The 13,982-nt window shown below is 37.8% G+C and overlaps 1 protein-coding gene across 1 annotated transcript in view; it reads left to right on the forward strand.

Annotated features, from left to right (window-relative positions):
• The window catches only part of BAIAP2L1 (BAR/IMD domain containing adaptor protein 2 like 1), a 59,820-nt gene extending 50,721 nt beyond the window's left edge, over nt 1-9,099 (forward strand). Inside the window, exons 13-14 of the mRNA XM_007065372.4 lie at nt 7,511-7,551; nt 8,663-9,099. Of these exons, the coding sequence (XP_007065434.1) occupies nt 7,511-7,551; nt 8,663-8,738 (117 nt within the window). The 3' untranslated portion in view covers nt 8,739-9,099. The remainder of the gene's footprint in view (nt 1-7,510; nt 7,552-8,662) is intronic.
• The last annotated feature ends 4,883 nt before the right edge of the window (nt 9,100-13,982 follow it).

Below are 13,982 nucleotides of genomic sequence, written 5' to 3' on the forward strand. Positions count from 1 at the left end.
TCCATATTGCATACCATTCTGTCACAGACGACTAACTAAACAGAATTCACATGTAGTTACTGCACCAGAAATAAACAAAAAACTAGTAGGACTGAATTAAATATTTTATAACTATAGTAAATTTAATTAGCACTGTAGGTGTCATGTTTGTGCTTGCTAAGTGATCTGTTGGCATATATAGTAGTAATGAGAAAGCCCTTGTAAATCTCATACTGTGGCAATGTGAAATATGGAAGTCTCAGAACATCCTGCTGGGAAAGTGAAAAGCAGAAACTGAAAGTTTGTTACATCTTTTTGATTAATATTAAAATATTCAGTTAGTGATCAATAATATGTATATGATAGTACTTGAGAGCAGTGACTTTCAGGTGGCATCAGAAAACTATAATCTTTATCAAAGAGGTCTCTCTCTCTCTCTCCTTTTTTAATTAATCTGTTAATATAATTAGATATGTGCAAGTCCTTAGATATAATGGTGGTAGGCACCTTTTTAGATTGGACAAAATAGATTAGCCTATATATTTGTGTCTGCATATGTATATTTGTGGTTCTCTGTCCATGTGTATCTCAAAAACGTAGAGAATGAGCAATATTTCTGGAGATTTAGGAACTAGTAAATGCTAGTTTTAATAATGATTTAATAAACAATAAGTAAATGTTATAGCGTTATTTTGAAGATATGAACTCAGGCAAAAAGATTTAAATAAAACACGTTAACCAGTTATAAATACAAGTTATGATGACGTATCTGAAAGTTGGGTTATTTCCTTTAAAAATAAAATAAAGGAGGGAGCATTTACATATGAAATAATGAAGTTTGACATGCCCAGAAGGGGAAAAATTTATCTGAATTCTCCTTGAGGAAGAAACAATATTTCTTTGAAGAATTAATTGTCATAACATGCTAATCCAAATTTTGATAATTTTTTTTTAAATAAAACACATGACCTACAGTATATGACTGATTCCTTTAAAGAATCTAAAGATCTGCCAGAAGTTCAGCTAGCTAGGTCTCCTGGAAATGTCCTCTCTTACTGCATATAGTTTCCAATGCAGTGAGCTTCCCTTTGATCCTCTGTTGTCTTGTTTTGGAGTTCCAAAAGAATATCCATACATGCACAAGAAGAATTACTTGTAGTGACAAGCCAAAATATATATCACTTGCAGATGCAGAAACTCAAAAGATTTCCTACCAAATGAGAATGTTTGATAAATAATTCAATACTTCCCATGAAAAGTAAATGTCTGACTCTTGCAAAGGCTATGCTATGAGCTGGGGAGTGATTCCCCCGGTTGCGTATGCATTCTTGCGCTAGCTCTCAGCGAGATAGCAGTGTAGTCACGGTAGCAGCAGCGGAGTCTTTGGTCTAAAATAGTGCTTTTTTTGAGAGTACGGATTTTTTTTTTTAAATTGCTGTTAAAGGGCTAACTGATTATTGCCAGTACATGGTGGCATTTGCTGCTGGTTTTGTTTTTCTGATGTGGTTTGTGTTTTATGTATCAAAGATGCCTAGAGCTTGGAATAAGCACCTTTTTATGGTATTTATGGATTTATAAAGGGAAAAATGTAAAACAAATGGTGCCTCATTACAGTACACATACTGAAACTGATCTTGACATTAAAATACTGGCCTATGATATGCAATTAATAAAAGGGAATTTTAAAGCCTATATATAAAATATTTTAAAATGCGATATATATCCACTTGTGCATGACTCTCCTACCTATGTATTTATTAATTTTCAAATGTTAATTTGTTATGTGCGTATAAAATAGGGGACAGATCCTGGTCTATCCACCAGAACTACAACCTTAAATAGAAAACAGTAATTGAACATATTATCTGTTTGCTTATATGTCACTTCTCACAAGGCATTTAAGTGTAATCTTAATGTTTACATTTCAAAAATATTTTCAGACTGGGAAACAGAATTAGTTATTTAAAAAAAAAATCAAAATATTACTTCTTTCTCCTGGCTTACATATTCCTTTAGGGTTGAACATTGCTTTTTTGGGGGTGCATGATCATTCCTTCAATGCAGCAGTGATGGCGGTGCTACAGCACCCCCCAGGTTCGAAGTGGTTTCCATCATATACAGGGTTTAGTTTTCTTCAGTGGCTTTCAGTATTCCCACTATAAATTGTTCCCATGCCACTGCTTCAACGAGCATAACAACAATTTATACACTGGAGCATGGCTACAGCTCTGAACATTGTACATGTAAATGTTCTTCCAACAGCCATAGTGCATTTGTTGTTAAACTCTGTAGACAGTTATGCTATTACTTTGTTTGCTTTTGGATTTATTATTAGATGTGGTAAACAGCTGTTGTTGCCAGTGGTGCAAGTAAAATCCATTTCTTACTGGTACGGGGTGGGGTCACCAACTAAGGAGGGCGTGTGACCTCCCCATGTGACCCTCTGTGTGATCACCGGCCCACCCCCAGCCCAGGGCCCCCATGCTTTCCCCGTCCCCTCCCCATGATCCATCCCATGTTACCTGTCCTGCTGCTGCACTGGAGACTCCGGGGCAGGGCTCTCCCAGGAACCACAGCGGGGAAAGGAGCAGAACCCCTAACCCCACCCCCTGCCCTTCCACGGAGCTGTGTCTCCATCTGTGTACTACAGGCTCAGCAGCAGCCCCACCAGAGGACAGTGCTGGGGAGGCGAGGCTGGGGGCGGGCGGTATAGCCGCCGGAGCAGCTGCCGGCGTTCTACTCCTTTCCCCACTGCTGCCCCTCCCAGCGGGGAAAGGAGCAGAACTCCCAGCCCTGTCCCCCAGCCCTCTTCTCCAGCGGGGCTGCTGCTGTGTCTTTCCAGTACTCCATACCAGCTATAAATAGCTTGCTGGTACGGTGTACCAGAGCATACCGGCATACTTGCACTGCTGGTTGTTGCTGACCTGCCAGATGTTTTCTTTATTTGGAACGGAAGATGTGACTAGCTGCTATATATTTCAAGGCGGAAAAGTCATTCATAAATTCTATGGCCCATACATACTTGACGCCTTCTTACTAAAAGAGTACATCCAGATTGTTCATTGAGTGCTCTGAGCAAACCATTTTCTAAGCTACGTTTGAAGCCAAACTTCAATAAGTGGTTTTACTTACTTACAATGATAAGTAATTAGTTCTGTTGCATAGAACTGTATGACCTTACTACCATGCAGGGTTTCTAGGGTAACTTGCTCCCGTGAGAATAAAACTTCTTACGCTCCATAAAATGGATTTCCAAAAAAATAAGATTTATATTCTAGCTTTGGGTGAATTTGTAAATCAACTACAGTAGAACCTCAGAATTATGAATTGATCAACCAACACACACCTCATTTGGAACTGGAAATATGCAATCAGGAAGCACCAGAGACCCAAAAAAGAGCAAATATGGTACAGTACTGTGTTAAAAAAAATACTGGGAAAGTTTTAAAAAAAGATTTGACAAAGTATCTAGGAACTTCCAAAATGATGATGTGAACAAAGCATCGACATTATGAAACATTTGCAGTTTTCATTTTTGGATAAAGAATAAATGAGCCTTAACAATTATATAATGTCAGAATTATATATTGGTTCATTTATTCTGTGGCTAACTGGTGAGTCCTGCTAGATCAACGTGTCCTTTGACGATAATCACGTTTGCAATAGTTTAAAGATTTATTAGCCCAGGGGAAGTTGCTAAGCAAGCAGTACAGTGAGTTCTTTGCCATGACAGGGAAAGAGGTGACTTACTGTAGTTCTGTTAAATTATTGCATCAGTAAAGTTGTCTCAGCAGCATTGTGCTGTGTAGTTTTTCATATGGTTAATTTACCTCTGGTGACTTTTAGAGACCATTCATTTTAGGTGATTTTTTAAAAAAAATTAATAAACATAATGATAGTGTCCCCCGTGCTGTCATTGCATGGAAAAACCCAGAGGAAGAGAAAAATCACCTGTAAAATTCTGGCATGTTCCCCTTGGGTAGTTAGAGCTGCATGCTCCCCTCAGAGGAAAAGATGGGTTTATAGCCTCTTAGAAAGGAGAGAGGGGCACTACAGGCAAGCTCTGTGGATACTAAATGTACATAGGGAAAAGTGAGTTCCACAGTTCCTGAGGATGTGGGCTTCATCACTTCTATCTGGGGTGCCCCTAAGGCCTGGCAGCAACATTTCTGCAATGCCCAATTGCTGCCCCCAACCTTTTCTACTCCAGAAGGGATAGAGTTGTAGAGAGAAATCACCGCCACTTACATTAGAAGGGAAGCCAGCTGTGGAGAGTCATGCCTGCTCTATACCCCTTGCCTACTCCAACTCTTTCCCTTAAAAGAACCCACAAAACTCAGACCAAGTGGAGCTCACACTGAGGAGCTTGCACATATTCAGGGAAAAGGAGAGCACTTACTGCCTGTCCCTCCCACTTCTGTGGCAGTTTTTTTTTTAAACCCCTTTCCCTGTGAAGCCATAGAAACTGGTTCCATGTAACACCAGGCTGATCTAGAATGTTCCGCAATATTCAGTTAGTGTTCAAATGGAACAATATACAACGGTATGCAATTTATACTGAAGCACAGTTTAACTCATTGAAGTATTTTGACTTACAAAGAGTGGATAGCTTAGTGGCTTAAGTATTGGGATTTTGCTTCTGTGTTCTTGGTTGAAAGCTGAGGCAATGAAAGTTACTTTCACTTCATGAAAACTCTCACAGACCTTGGGAGGCAAGCCAGTCCTCGCTTACAGACAGCCCCCCAACCTGAAGCAACTACTCACCAGCAACTACACACCACACCACAGAAACACTAACCCAAGAACCAATCCCTGTAACAAACCCGTTGCCTACTCTGTCTCCAAATCTACTCTAGTGACACCATCAGAGGACCCAACCACAAGCCAAACCATCAGGGGCTCGTTCACCGAACATCTGCTAATGTGATATATGCCATCATGTGCCAGCAATGCCCCTCTGCCATGTATATTGGCTAAAACGGACAGTCTCTATGTAAAAAAATAAATGGACACAAATCAGACATCAGGAATGGTAACATACAAAAGCCAGTAGGAGAACACTTCCATCTCCCTGGACATTCTATAACAGATTTAAAAGTAGCCATACTTCAACAACAAAAAAAATTCAAAAACAGACTTCAAAGAGAAACTGCAGAGCTACAATTCATTTGCAAATTTAACACCATTAATTTGGGCTTGAATAGGGACTGGGAGTGGCTAGCTCACTACAAAAGCAATTTTCCCTCTCTTGGTATTGACACCTCCTATTCAGTTATTGGGAATGGACCACATCCACCCTGACTGAATTGGCCTTGTCAGCACTGGTTCTCCAGTTGTAAGGTAACTCCCTTCTCCTCATGTGTCAGTATATTTATGCCTGCATCTGTAATTTTCACTGCATGCATCTGAAGAAGTGGGTTTTTTTACCCACGAAAGCTTATGCCCAAATAAATCTGTTAGTCTTTAAGGTGCCACCAGACTTCTCATTGTTTTTGTGGATGCAGACTAACACGGCTACCCCTCTGATATTTCACTTCATGGGGCAGAAAGATTCCTTACAGAACAATTACATTTAAAAGGATTAGTATAGCAGTTCAGGTTTTAAAAATACTTCATTTTGATGGGAGGGGAGGCATGGCGTGTTTGTTTCATAACAAGCAACCCATGATTCAGGCTATGATACACCAAGGTATTTAAACACTTCAAGGGTGTGAGCAATCGCATTGACTTCAATGGGACTGCTCATGCACATAAAGTTAGTTACATGCCTAAGTACCTTGCTGAATTGGGGCCTAAATGAGTATGGATCCCTAAATACCTTTTCACCCATACTGGTGAAATCAGAACCCATACATCTAGATTTAACTATGTTGATACAACTGTTTAAGGTTTTATAGACCCTTGTTTACCAAACCAATTTTCTTTCTAACTGTTGTATACTTAAAAAATTAAACACCTAGAATAGCCATGCAAAGGAAATGCTTAGTGTAAACCAAATGAGGACTGGTTGACAATCCTGTATTCCTATAATTTTATTCAAGTGTGTGTGTATATTCAAATATAAAACAGTAATTTTTCATATTAGTAACGGCAGTTTTTCATCATCTTTGAACTGCTTTCATTCTTCTGTTGACAACTGTTAAAAGCAACATGATTGTTTATTCTACAGTATAAATTTATTGAACTGATTTATGCATTGACTTATACAGTTGATTTAGTATAATTTTTCTCCCTAATAGGCAGTATAAAGGGGAACGAGTTTAATGGCCTCAAGAAAACATAGCAGATTTGTGTCTGAAATGTCACTGCTATGATAGCTTTCCTTATCTCAGCTGTAAAACTGACTATTGTAGTAACATTATGGCAGTGCAACACTGCCATCTTTTGGGTAATTATCTGAACTTCACAACTGAATATGGATTTCGGGAGGAAAAGTAATGTACAGTACCAGATAATAATTTTAGCCATACAGTAATATTTTTGTCTCATATTTAAATATGTGACCATGAATAGTAATGAAATGGTAAAGATATGGCTATTCCTTTTTATTGTATCACACTACTACAGATAGTGGAGAAAGCACAGATCCATGTAAAAATTATATTTTTTTTCAGTGCAAAAGTGTAATGGAAGGGTCTGATTTTGAACTCAATCCATTGTAACTCTGCAGTAGCTACACTGAAGTAAATGCAGATAGACTAGAGTGCAACTAGTATAAAACAGATCAGAATCGGTGCCCTACTGTTTTTAATTTCAAACCTGCAATTAAATTGGGTGATGTCTTTATGTTTTACATGATTTCACAATGTATCAAGCAGATATATCGATTACATCCTGTTTATAGAAATAACATTTAAAATATGCATTTGCATTCTTACAACTGAGCATGTCCAGACCAGCCATTCATGCATTGGTGTCCTATTGAAATCACTAGCATTTTACAAATTGTGTTATGTTAATGACTGCTGCAAGTAATGAGGCTCATAAATTTAGAGGAATGAATTGTAATATGCTGCAATAGGTAGATATAGCATCTTGGGATTCTTAACCTGTCAGATCAGTAGATTTCTCCCAACCTATTTTAGGTTCTTCTTTTACTTGGTTAATTGTTTTTGTTCCAATGTGTTTTTATAACTCCTGATTTGATCTATAATATGCAGGTAACCCATGCAGACCTTACATTTGAAAACAATAGAAAGGTAATAGGGTGAAGATCTCTGCGGGTCTCCATTATGTATTTGACTTTTTTATTTAATGTTCTAAGTTTGATATTCAAGCATTGGTCTTACTGTTTTTTCTTCTCCATACCCCTCTGCATTTGAACTGCTATTGTCCCTTTCTGTTGGCTGAGTATTTCATTGTGCAGCCAAATAATGTGGAATGGTGAATGTTGGGAATACTTAATTTGTTTAAATATAAAATTATTGACTATCAAACAACTGCAAGCAGGTAGCTTATCTTTCTAAACAATTTTCAGAATTGATGTGGTAAATTGTATAACACAGATAATAGCCTCTCTTTTCCTTTGCAGAAACCGGTTATAAATGGCATTATAAAACCACCTTTCCTAAGGTATGTTTTGTTCAGCTTATAATTTAATTAAATAAAACAAATGTTAAAATAACAGGCTAATGCAGTAGTAGTTGGTTGTTATCTTAAAAGGAAAATAGATGTCCATTTTGCAGTTTCCCCTCCTGGGCAGCAGTAAAATAGCATTGCACACATTACAAATCAGGCTTTCACTTAGGAGCTGGCTGATGATCCCTTCGGAGGGCAAGTCTACACTGCAATTAAAAACACTGTGGGGTCCTCCCACATAACAGGGTCCTCGAGCCCGGGCTCCAGCACAAGTCTGAACATCTGCACTGCAATTAAACAGCACCTTAGCACAAGCCTGCATCAGCTGGCACAGGCCAGCCACAGGTTTTTAATGGTAGTGTAGACATACCCTGAGAATCTTTGCAGTGTAGCCATATTACCCCCCGCCCCCCCAGCACAGGGGGTTGGTCCTTCTGTGGGGAATTAGCCCCAGTGAAGCAAATGGGATTTTTCCCCTTACATGAAAGGTAGCAGGGTCAAGCTCCTAGTTTGGGGTTAAACAGAGGAAACAAAAGATTGGAAAGAAAAAACAATGAGAACATCACTCCTGCTTCAACCAGTTTTAAGAAAGTCCCAAATATGGAAAGTGAAAGCTTCTTGGGCTACACAGATGAAAAAGAGTTTGCTCTGTTAAGAGCCCTCAAATTGAACCCATAAAAATATTTTTCATTCTAGTTAAGTTAAAAATAATTGTAAAGTGTCTTGGAGTTGAAACACTCATTTTATTCTTCACGTAAGGGTCAGTGCAGAGAAGGAAATGTAAATTTTAGTCTTAAATTGTTGCACAATACCATTTTACTGCAGCATTTAATTCCTAGTGTATTTTGAATAGAAAGAAATGTTTTCTAAAAATTCAACCTTGGGGAAAAAATCCAAATAACTCCCTGAAACAAGTGCATGCATACGATAGCCTCCATTCAACCAAGTACTCAAGCATATACTTAAATCCATCCCTGTTCAGTAAAACACATAAGCACAAGTACATACTTAAGTGTTTTACTGAATGGTAGCTTATGAGAGTTACTTTTTAGTCATGCTACTCATATACCTCACAGCTGTAGTAATTTCATATTTCTTTTCACAGCGGAGAAAATCCTTTTACCACTGTGAAACTCCGACCAACAGTAACAAATGACAGATCAGCACCAATAATTCGATGAATATCATTCATGAAAATATTTTTACTCCCTGTAAACACTATGTTTAGCAATATGATTTACAAAGGTTGTTTATTTAAATGTAACTAGTGTACATTAGGAGAATATTGAAGTGGATTTCTGATTTTAAAACAATCCATCTGCATTCTAAATGAGATAATTGCTCTGGGTTAAAATGTTTGAGAACTTTGGCTTGATTTTACACTACATGCTTTTTTAGGAAGAAAGTTGTAAAAGACTGGGGGAAGTTTGAATACTGTAATTACCTGCATACTTAATATTTTATCAAAATGCTCTCTATCTGTCTTATGGAAAATACCACAGATAAGTGTGTTTAAGTCTGCATATATGGTTTAGTAGATATTAAAAAAATGCAGTTTTTTCTTTTATATAAAAGGAACAATGCAACTGTTGCCTTAATAATAAGAGTAGAAGTTTGACTGTATAAAATGATTATGTATTGCATTGTTTTGTTTAAGATAGATGCCTTAGGTTATAAAAAAAATAAATATTTATCCTCTAAGAGCTTACACAAATGTAGTATGCTTTGCTTGATGTTAAAATGCAAATTATTTATCTGAAGTATCAGTATAAAGCTACTAAAATTATACAGAGTCTGACTTTTAGTTCAGTAATGTTCTACTCTGAAAAAGGAGTATTATTGTTCTCATGAAATAACTATTTAAAGTGTGAAAAAAAACACCCATTTGCAGTATGGTACTATCCTAGTAATATAAGTAAACATTTTGTTGCCTACACCTAAATAGACAGTGCACCTTCAAGTCACAGAAATTCAAAATGGAAGAAATTTAGTTATCTTGTCCATTCCCCTGCAACTGCAGGATTGTTCTGAACATTGTATTTAAAGGGGTATTATTATATGGCTATATTTAATAATGCTACAGGCTTGGTGGTCTGACCACAGAAAACTGAGTTCTAATCATGATGATACTGATACTTTGAACCCCTAAATCCTCATCTGTGCCTTTCACCCTACTGCTCCAAAGTCTAATCTCCTAAAAGAGGCAGAGTTGGGCCTTCTCATTTCTGGTAAATAATGACCAAGGAAAAACCCTGGTGCTGAAAGGTCAGTAGCCACCTACTGAGTGGTCTGTTTCACTGTAACTCTTTTGACCCAGTGATCCACCACAGTTCTAAGCAGCACCATACTGTCAAGGTGCCATTTCCCAGATAAGTAAAACATAGATTTGACTATTTTTGGTCATTAAAATCCCATTGTATGTTTTGCAAGAGTAGGGAAATCTGCATGAGAGTACTGGTCCAATTCAAACTTACTACATTTTGCTTTGTGTTCCTATGTTAGTCTTGTTGTATCACTTGGCTACCATGTTTAGTCACCCCCTTGGAGAAATTGGTATATATTGTTTCTGTATGCTGTAAATAGCCAAAATTTCAGAGTTAGGTAAAGTAATTCTTGTATCTAGTTTGTAAAGTGCTTTGCAATCCTTAAGCATTAAAAGCCCTATAGAAATGTAAGATTGTGAATATGTACTCATGGATATTGGCTCGTCAAGGTTCCTTCCCCACTCTGAACTCTAGGGTACAGATGTGGGGACTAGCATGAAAGACCCCCTAAGCTTATTCTTACCATCTTAGGTTAAAAACTTCCCCAAGGAACAAACTTTGCCTTGTCCTTGAACAGTATACTGCCACCACCAAGCGTTTTAAACAAAGAACAGGGAGAGAGACCACTTGGAGATGTCTTTCCCCAAAATATCCCCCCAAGGCCTACACCCCCTTTCCTGGAGAAGGCTTGATAATAATCCTCACCAATTTGTACAGGTGAACACAGACCCAAACCCTTGGATCTTAAGAACAATGAAAAATCAATCAGGTTTTTAAAAGAATTGTAATTAAAGAAAAGGTAAAAGAATCACCTCTGTAAAATTAGGATGGAAAATACTTTACAAGTATTCAGATTCAAAACACAGAGGATCCCCTTCTGGGCAAAACCTTAAAGTTACAGAAAACAGGAATAAACCTCCCTCTTAACACAGGGAAAATTCACATAAAACAAAAGATAAACTCATCCGCCTTGCCTGGCTTACCTCTACTGGTTGCAATATTGGAGACTTGGATTAGGATGGGTTGGAGAAGATGGATTTCTCTCTGGCCACTTTCAATCCCAAGAGAGAACACACACATAAACAAAGAGCACAAACAAAAGCCTTCTCCCTTCCCCCCAGGTTTTGAAAGTATCTTGTTCTCTTATTGATCCTTTGGGTCAGGTGCCAGCCAGGTTAGCTGAGCTTCTTAACCCTTTACAGGTAACAGGATGTTGCCTCTGGCCAGGAGGGATTTTATAGCACTGTATACAGAAAGGTGGTTACCTTTCCCTTTATAGTTATAACAGCTCTACTTTGAAAAGGTCAGATACAGTGATCTGGAAAGAGATTTGTATAAAAAGCCATCTAACTGTGAAACAAATAGGTAATGATCATTTGAAAAGTCTGAGGGGAACAGGCAGAAAGGTAAAACGAAGAACACAAACTGCCATACTGAACTGGATCAGTGGTCAGTCTGTTCAAGTTAATTACCGTGTTGGATAGTAGCCAACTGGCAAATATTTCAGCAGATGTAAAGATGCTGTACTGCACCAAATTCTGCAATATTAGACCATAGATTCTGACTTCCTAAGCATATGGTAATCCACTTATGTCATAGCACTTGAAAAACCATTGGCCCACATGAACCTTTTAAAGCTTTGTTAATAAGCAGCCTTATCCTTTTATCTGTGACACTCACCTGTGACCTAGAAGGTTGCTAGGTGACCTAGAAGGCAAGAATCAAGCTCTTGCCAAACACTGAATGTATTTTTGTACAAAGATGGCCCTGCATCATCTCTGGTGGCTGTCCATCGGTAGTTATAGCTTCTGTAATTTTTAAAAAAGAAGGGACTAACGTGGATGTCCTGACCAATGCTCCCACTCTGCCTCTCAGAATATTGGCAAAGGCCATCTCTGCTAGCATTAACACACTGTTTGATCTTGCATAATCACTGCCACCAGATTCTAGTTAATTATGAAACACTTTGGAATTCATGGAGTACAGAGTACTTTTTATAAAGTATAGTTTTGTAAATAGTGAACATGTCTATTCCCAGTGTCAGTTTCTCAGAAATGGTTAAATTCTATAAGAAAAGGAAAAAAAACAAACAATTTAATGGAAGTAATCTTCACTGATCTGTTTTAATACTCAGTTGGTGGTCTTAAAAAGTTATGGATGCAACAGTATATTTCATGGGCCTGAACAATGACAGTATGTTAATAAGCAAGAGAATGTGCCTCCTGCAGGGCTTACTGATTTCAGACACCAAATAAAATACAATACTGATTAGCCACTACCCTTTTTAAAATAGCTTACATATTTATCAAGTAGCAACACAATAGGGGTAGCTTTAGTTGCTCTATCATATAGTCAGCTTGATGAAGTACACTCAGACATTAGCACCGCTGCCTTGGAAAATACATCACTGTAGAAGACTCCTATTAATATCTGGTCCATTACCTCCTTTCCCACTAATGCAAGATTTTTCTGTAGTTACTTTCAAGAATATTGTGAACTCTGGTGTTCAGTGTCTGACAGGAAGAAACAACCAGGAAAGGGTTACGGTGTGCCTGTCAGATGATTCAGCAGAGGTTTAAAGCAAAGGGCGAATCCTCCTTTTTCCATGGCAGAGAGGTGCAAGGGGAAAGCCTCAGAGACCCTGCAGCTGGTTTGGTCAGAGAAGTAGCTTTCTTGTACATTACTTTGAGTTGTGTTCAAATAAATTTGTGCCCTGAGACAAGGGTCTAGAAGATTTTGGTGTAGCTCTAGTTCTTTGCTGGGCTGTGAGAGCCCATTAGCTTAGCGTCCAGAGTTGCTGTGTCCTCTACCTGCACCTGAAAGAGGTCAGTCTATTCTGTCAAACTGTTGAGGGATGTTTAATTTTAGCCCATTACTCTACATGAGACCTCATTGTGTAAGTACCTCTATTAGAGATTCTTAATGTGTTTATTTTTTATAGTTGTAATTCTTCCCCCATTTCTCAGCCAAAGTACATCTGACATTCAGGAAAGATTAAAATGAGTCTCTGCATATTCAGCTATGAGGAACTCACACTTTTAATATTAAAGTGCTGTCAGAGGGACTCCATGATGTGCCTCTGCAGCCCAAAAATTGCAATGCTACTTAATATCATAGCAAAAAGCAGCATTTCTTTACAGGTTTTATCTTCCCCTTAATTGTTTGATTATTCTTCCATACCCTAAAAGGAGATAAATACAAGTTTAAATTTAATCTGATTTATTACTTTCCACTCATGTTTCTAATCTGTCTTGTTTCCTTGGTATTATTTCTGTCTGTTTTTACTCCTCACCACTGAACTTCAGATGACTACTGAAATTAGTTGGAGCATTTCCATTGGACTTCAAGGGACATTGGATCAAGCACTTCGAGAGTTTTTATTTTAATCAGTCATATCAATGAGGTTATGAAATAACCTGATGCTTTTTAAACTTTACCTTACATTTACTACCCCAGCTATTTCAGTCCAGCTGCCAGTCTCACTTAGCAAGCCAATGCGAATTGCAAGATTGTAACTTGAAAGCATTTGATATTGGCTCAAACCACCATTTTTCAGAGTTTAAAATAGATCAGATCATGCCAGACAAGTTTTTACATCTTCATGGTTGCATTGTCATGTCCAATTTTCTTTTGTGCATTCTATTGCAATAAGGAAGAGGTAAGTTACCCCTTTTCCTGTTTAGAAAATGTAAATTATATATATAGTCATTGCTACACTTGCTTCATGTCTTCTGGTACTGCACCTCATCCTGTGTATGTCGGGAGGGGGATTTCCGTAGTACAAGCAAGTTCATTAGCTTTAATGCTTTAGGGTATATTTCATCAACATGAGTCTCTGTGGAAAAGTACCATACCAAACTTTGACAATATCTTCTTAGTGATTTAGACAGGTTAGATTATGTATTTCTAAAAAGTAGTGCCATTAGTTTCATACCATTCTTAATGGATCTATTTACTGCTGTATTATCTCTACCTCCATATTTGTGAATATCCGTTCTGTTACTCACATCTAACAGATCTTTTTTGTAGTCCTTCAGTTGCTATTTTGTGGTCTCATCTTTTTTCTACTTCTTGTAAAGTATTCCGAGAGACTTCAGGTCTTTGAAGTGAGAAAATACAACAGCATATTTTTAAATAGGGTCTTGAACTTCCCCAGAATTT

Source organism: Chelonia mydas, chromosome 10 (assembly GCF_015237465.2).
Source record: "Chelonia mydas isolate rCheMyd1 chromosome 10, rCheMyd1.pri.v2, whole genome shotgun sequence".
Taxonomy (NCBI): domain Eukaryota; kingdom Metazoa; phylum Chordata; order Testudines; family Cheloniidae; genus Chelonia; species Chelonia mydas.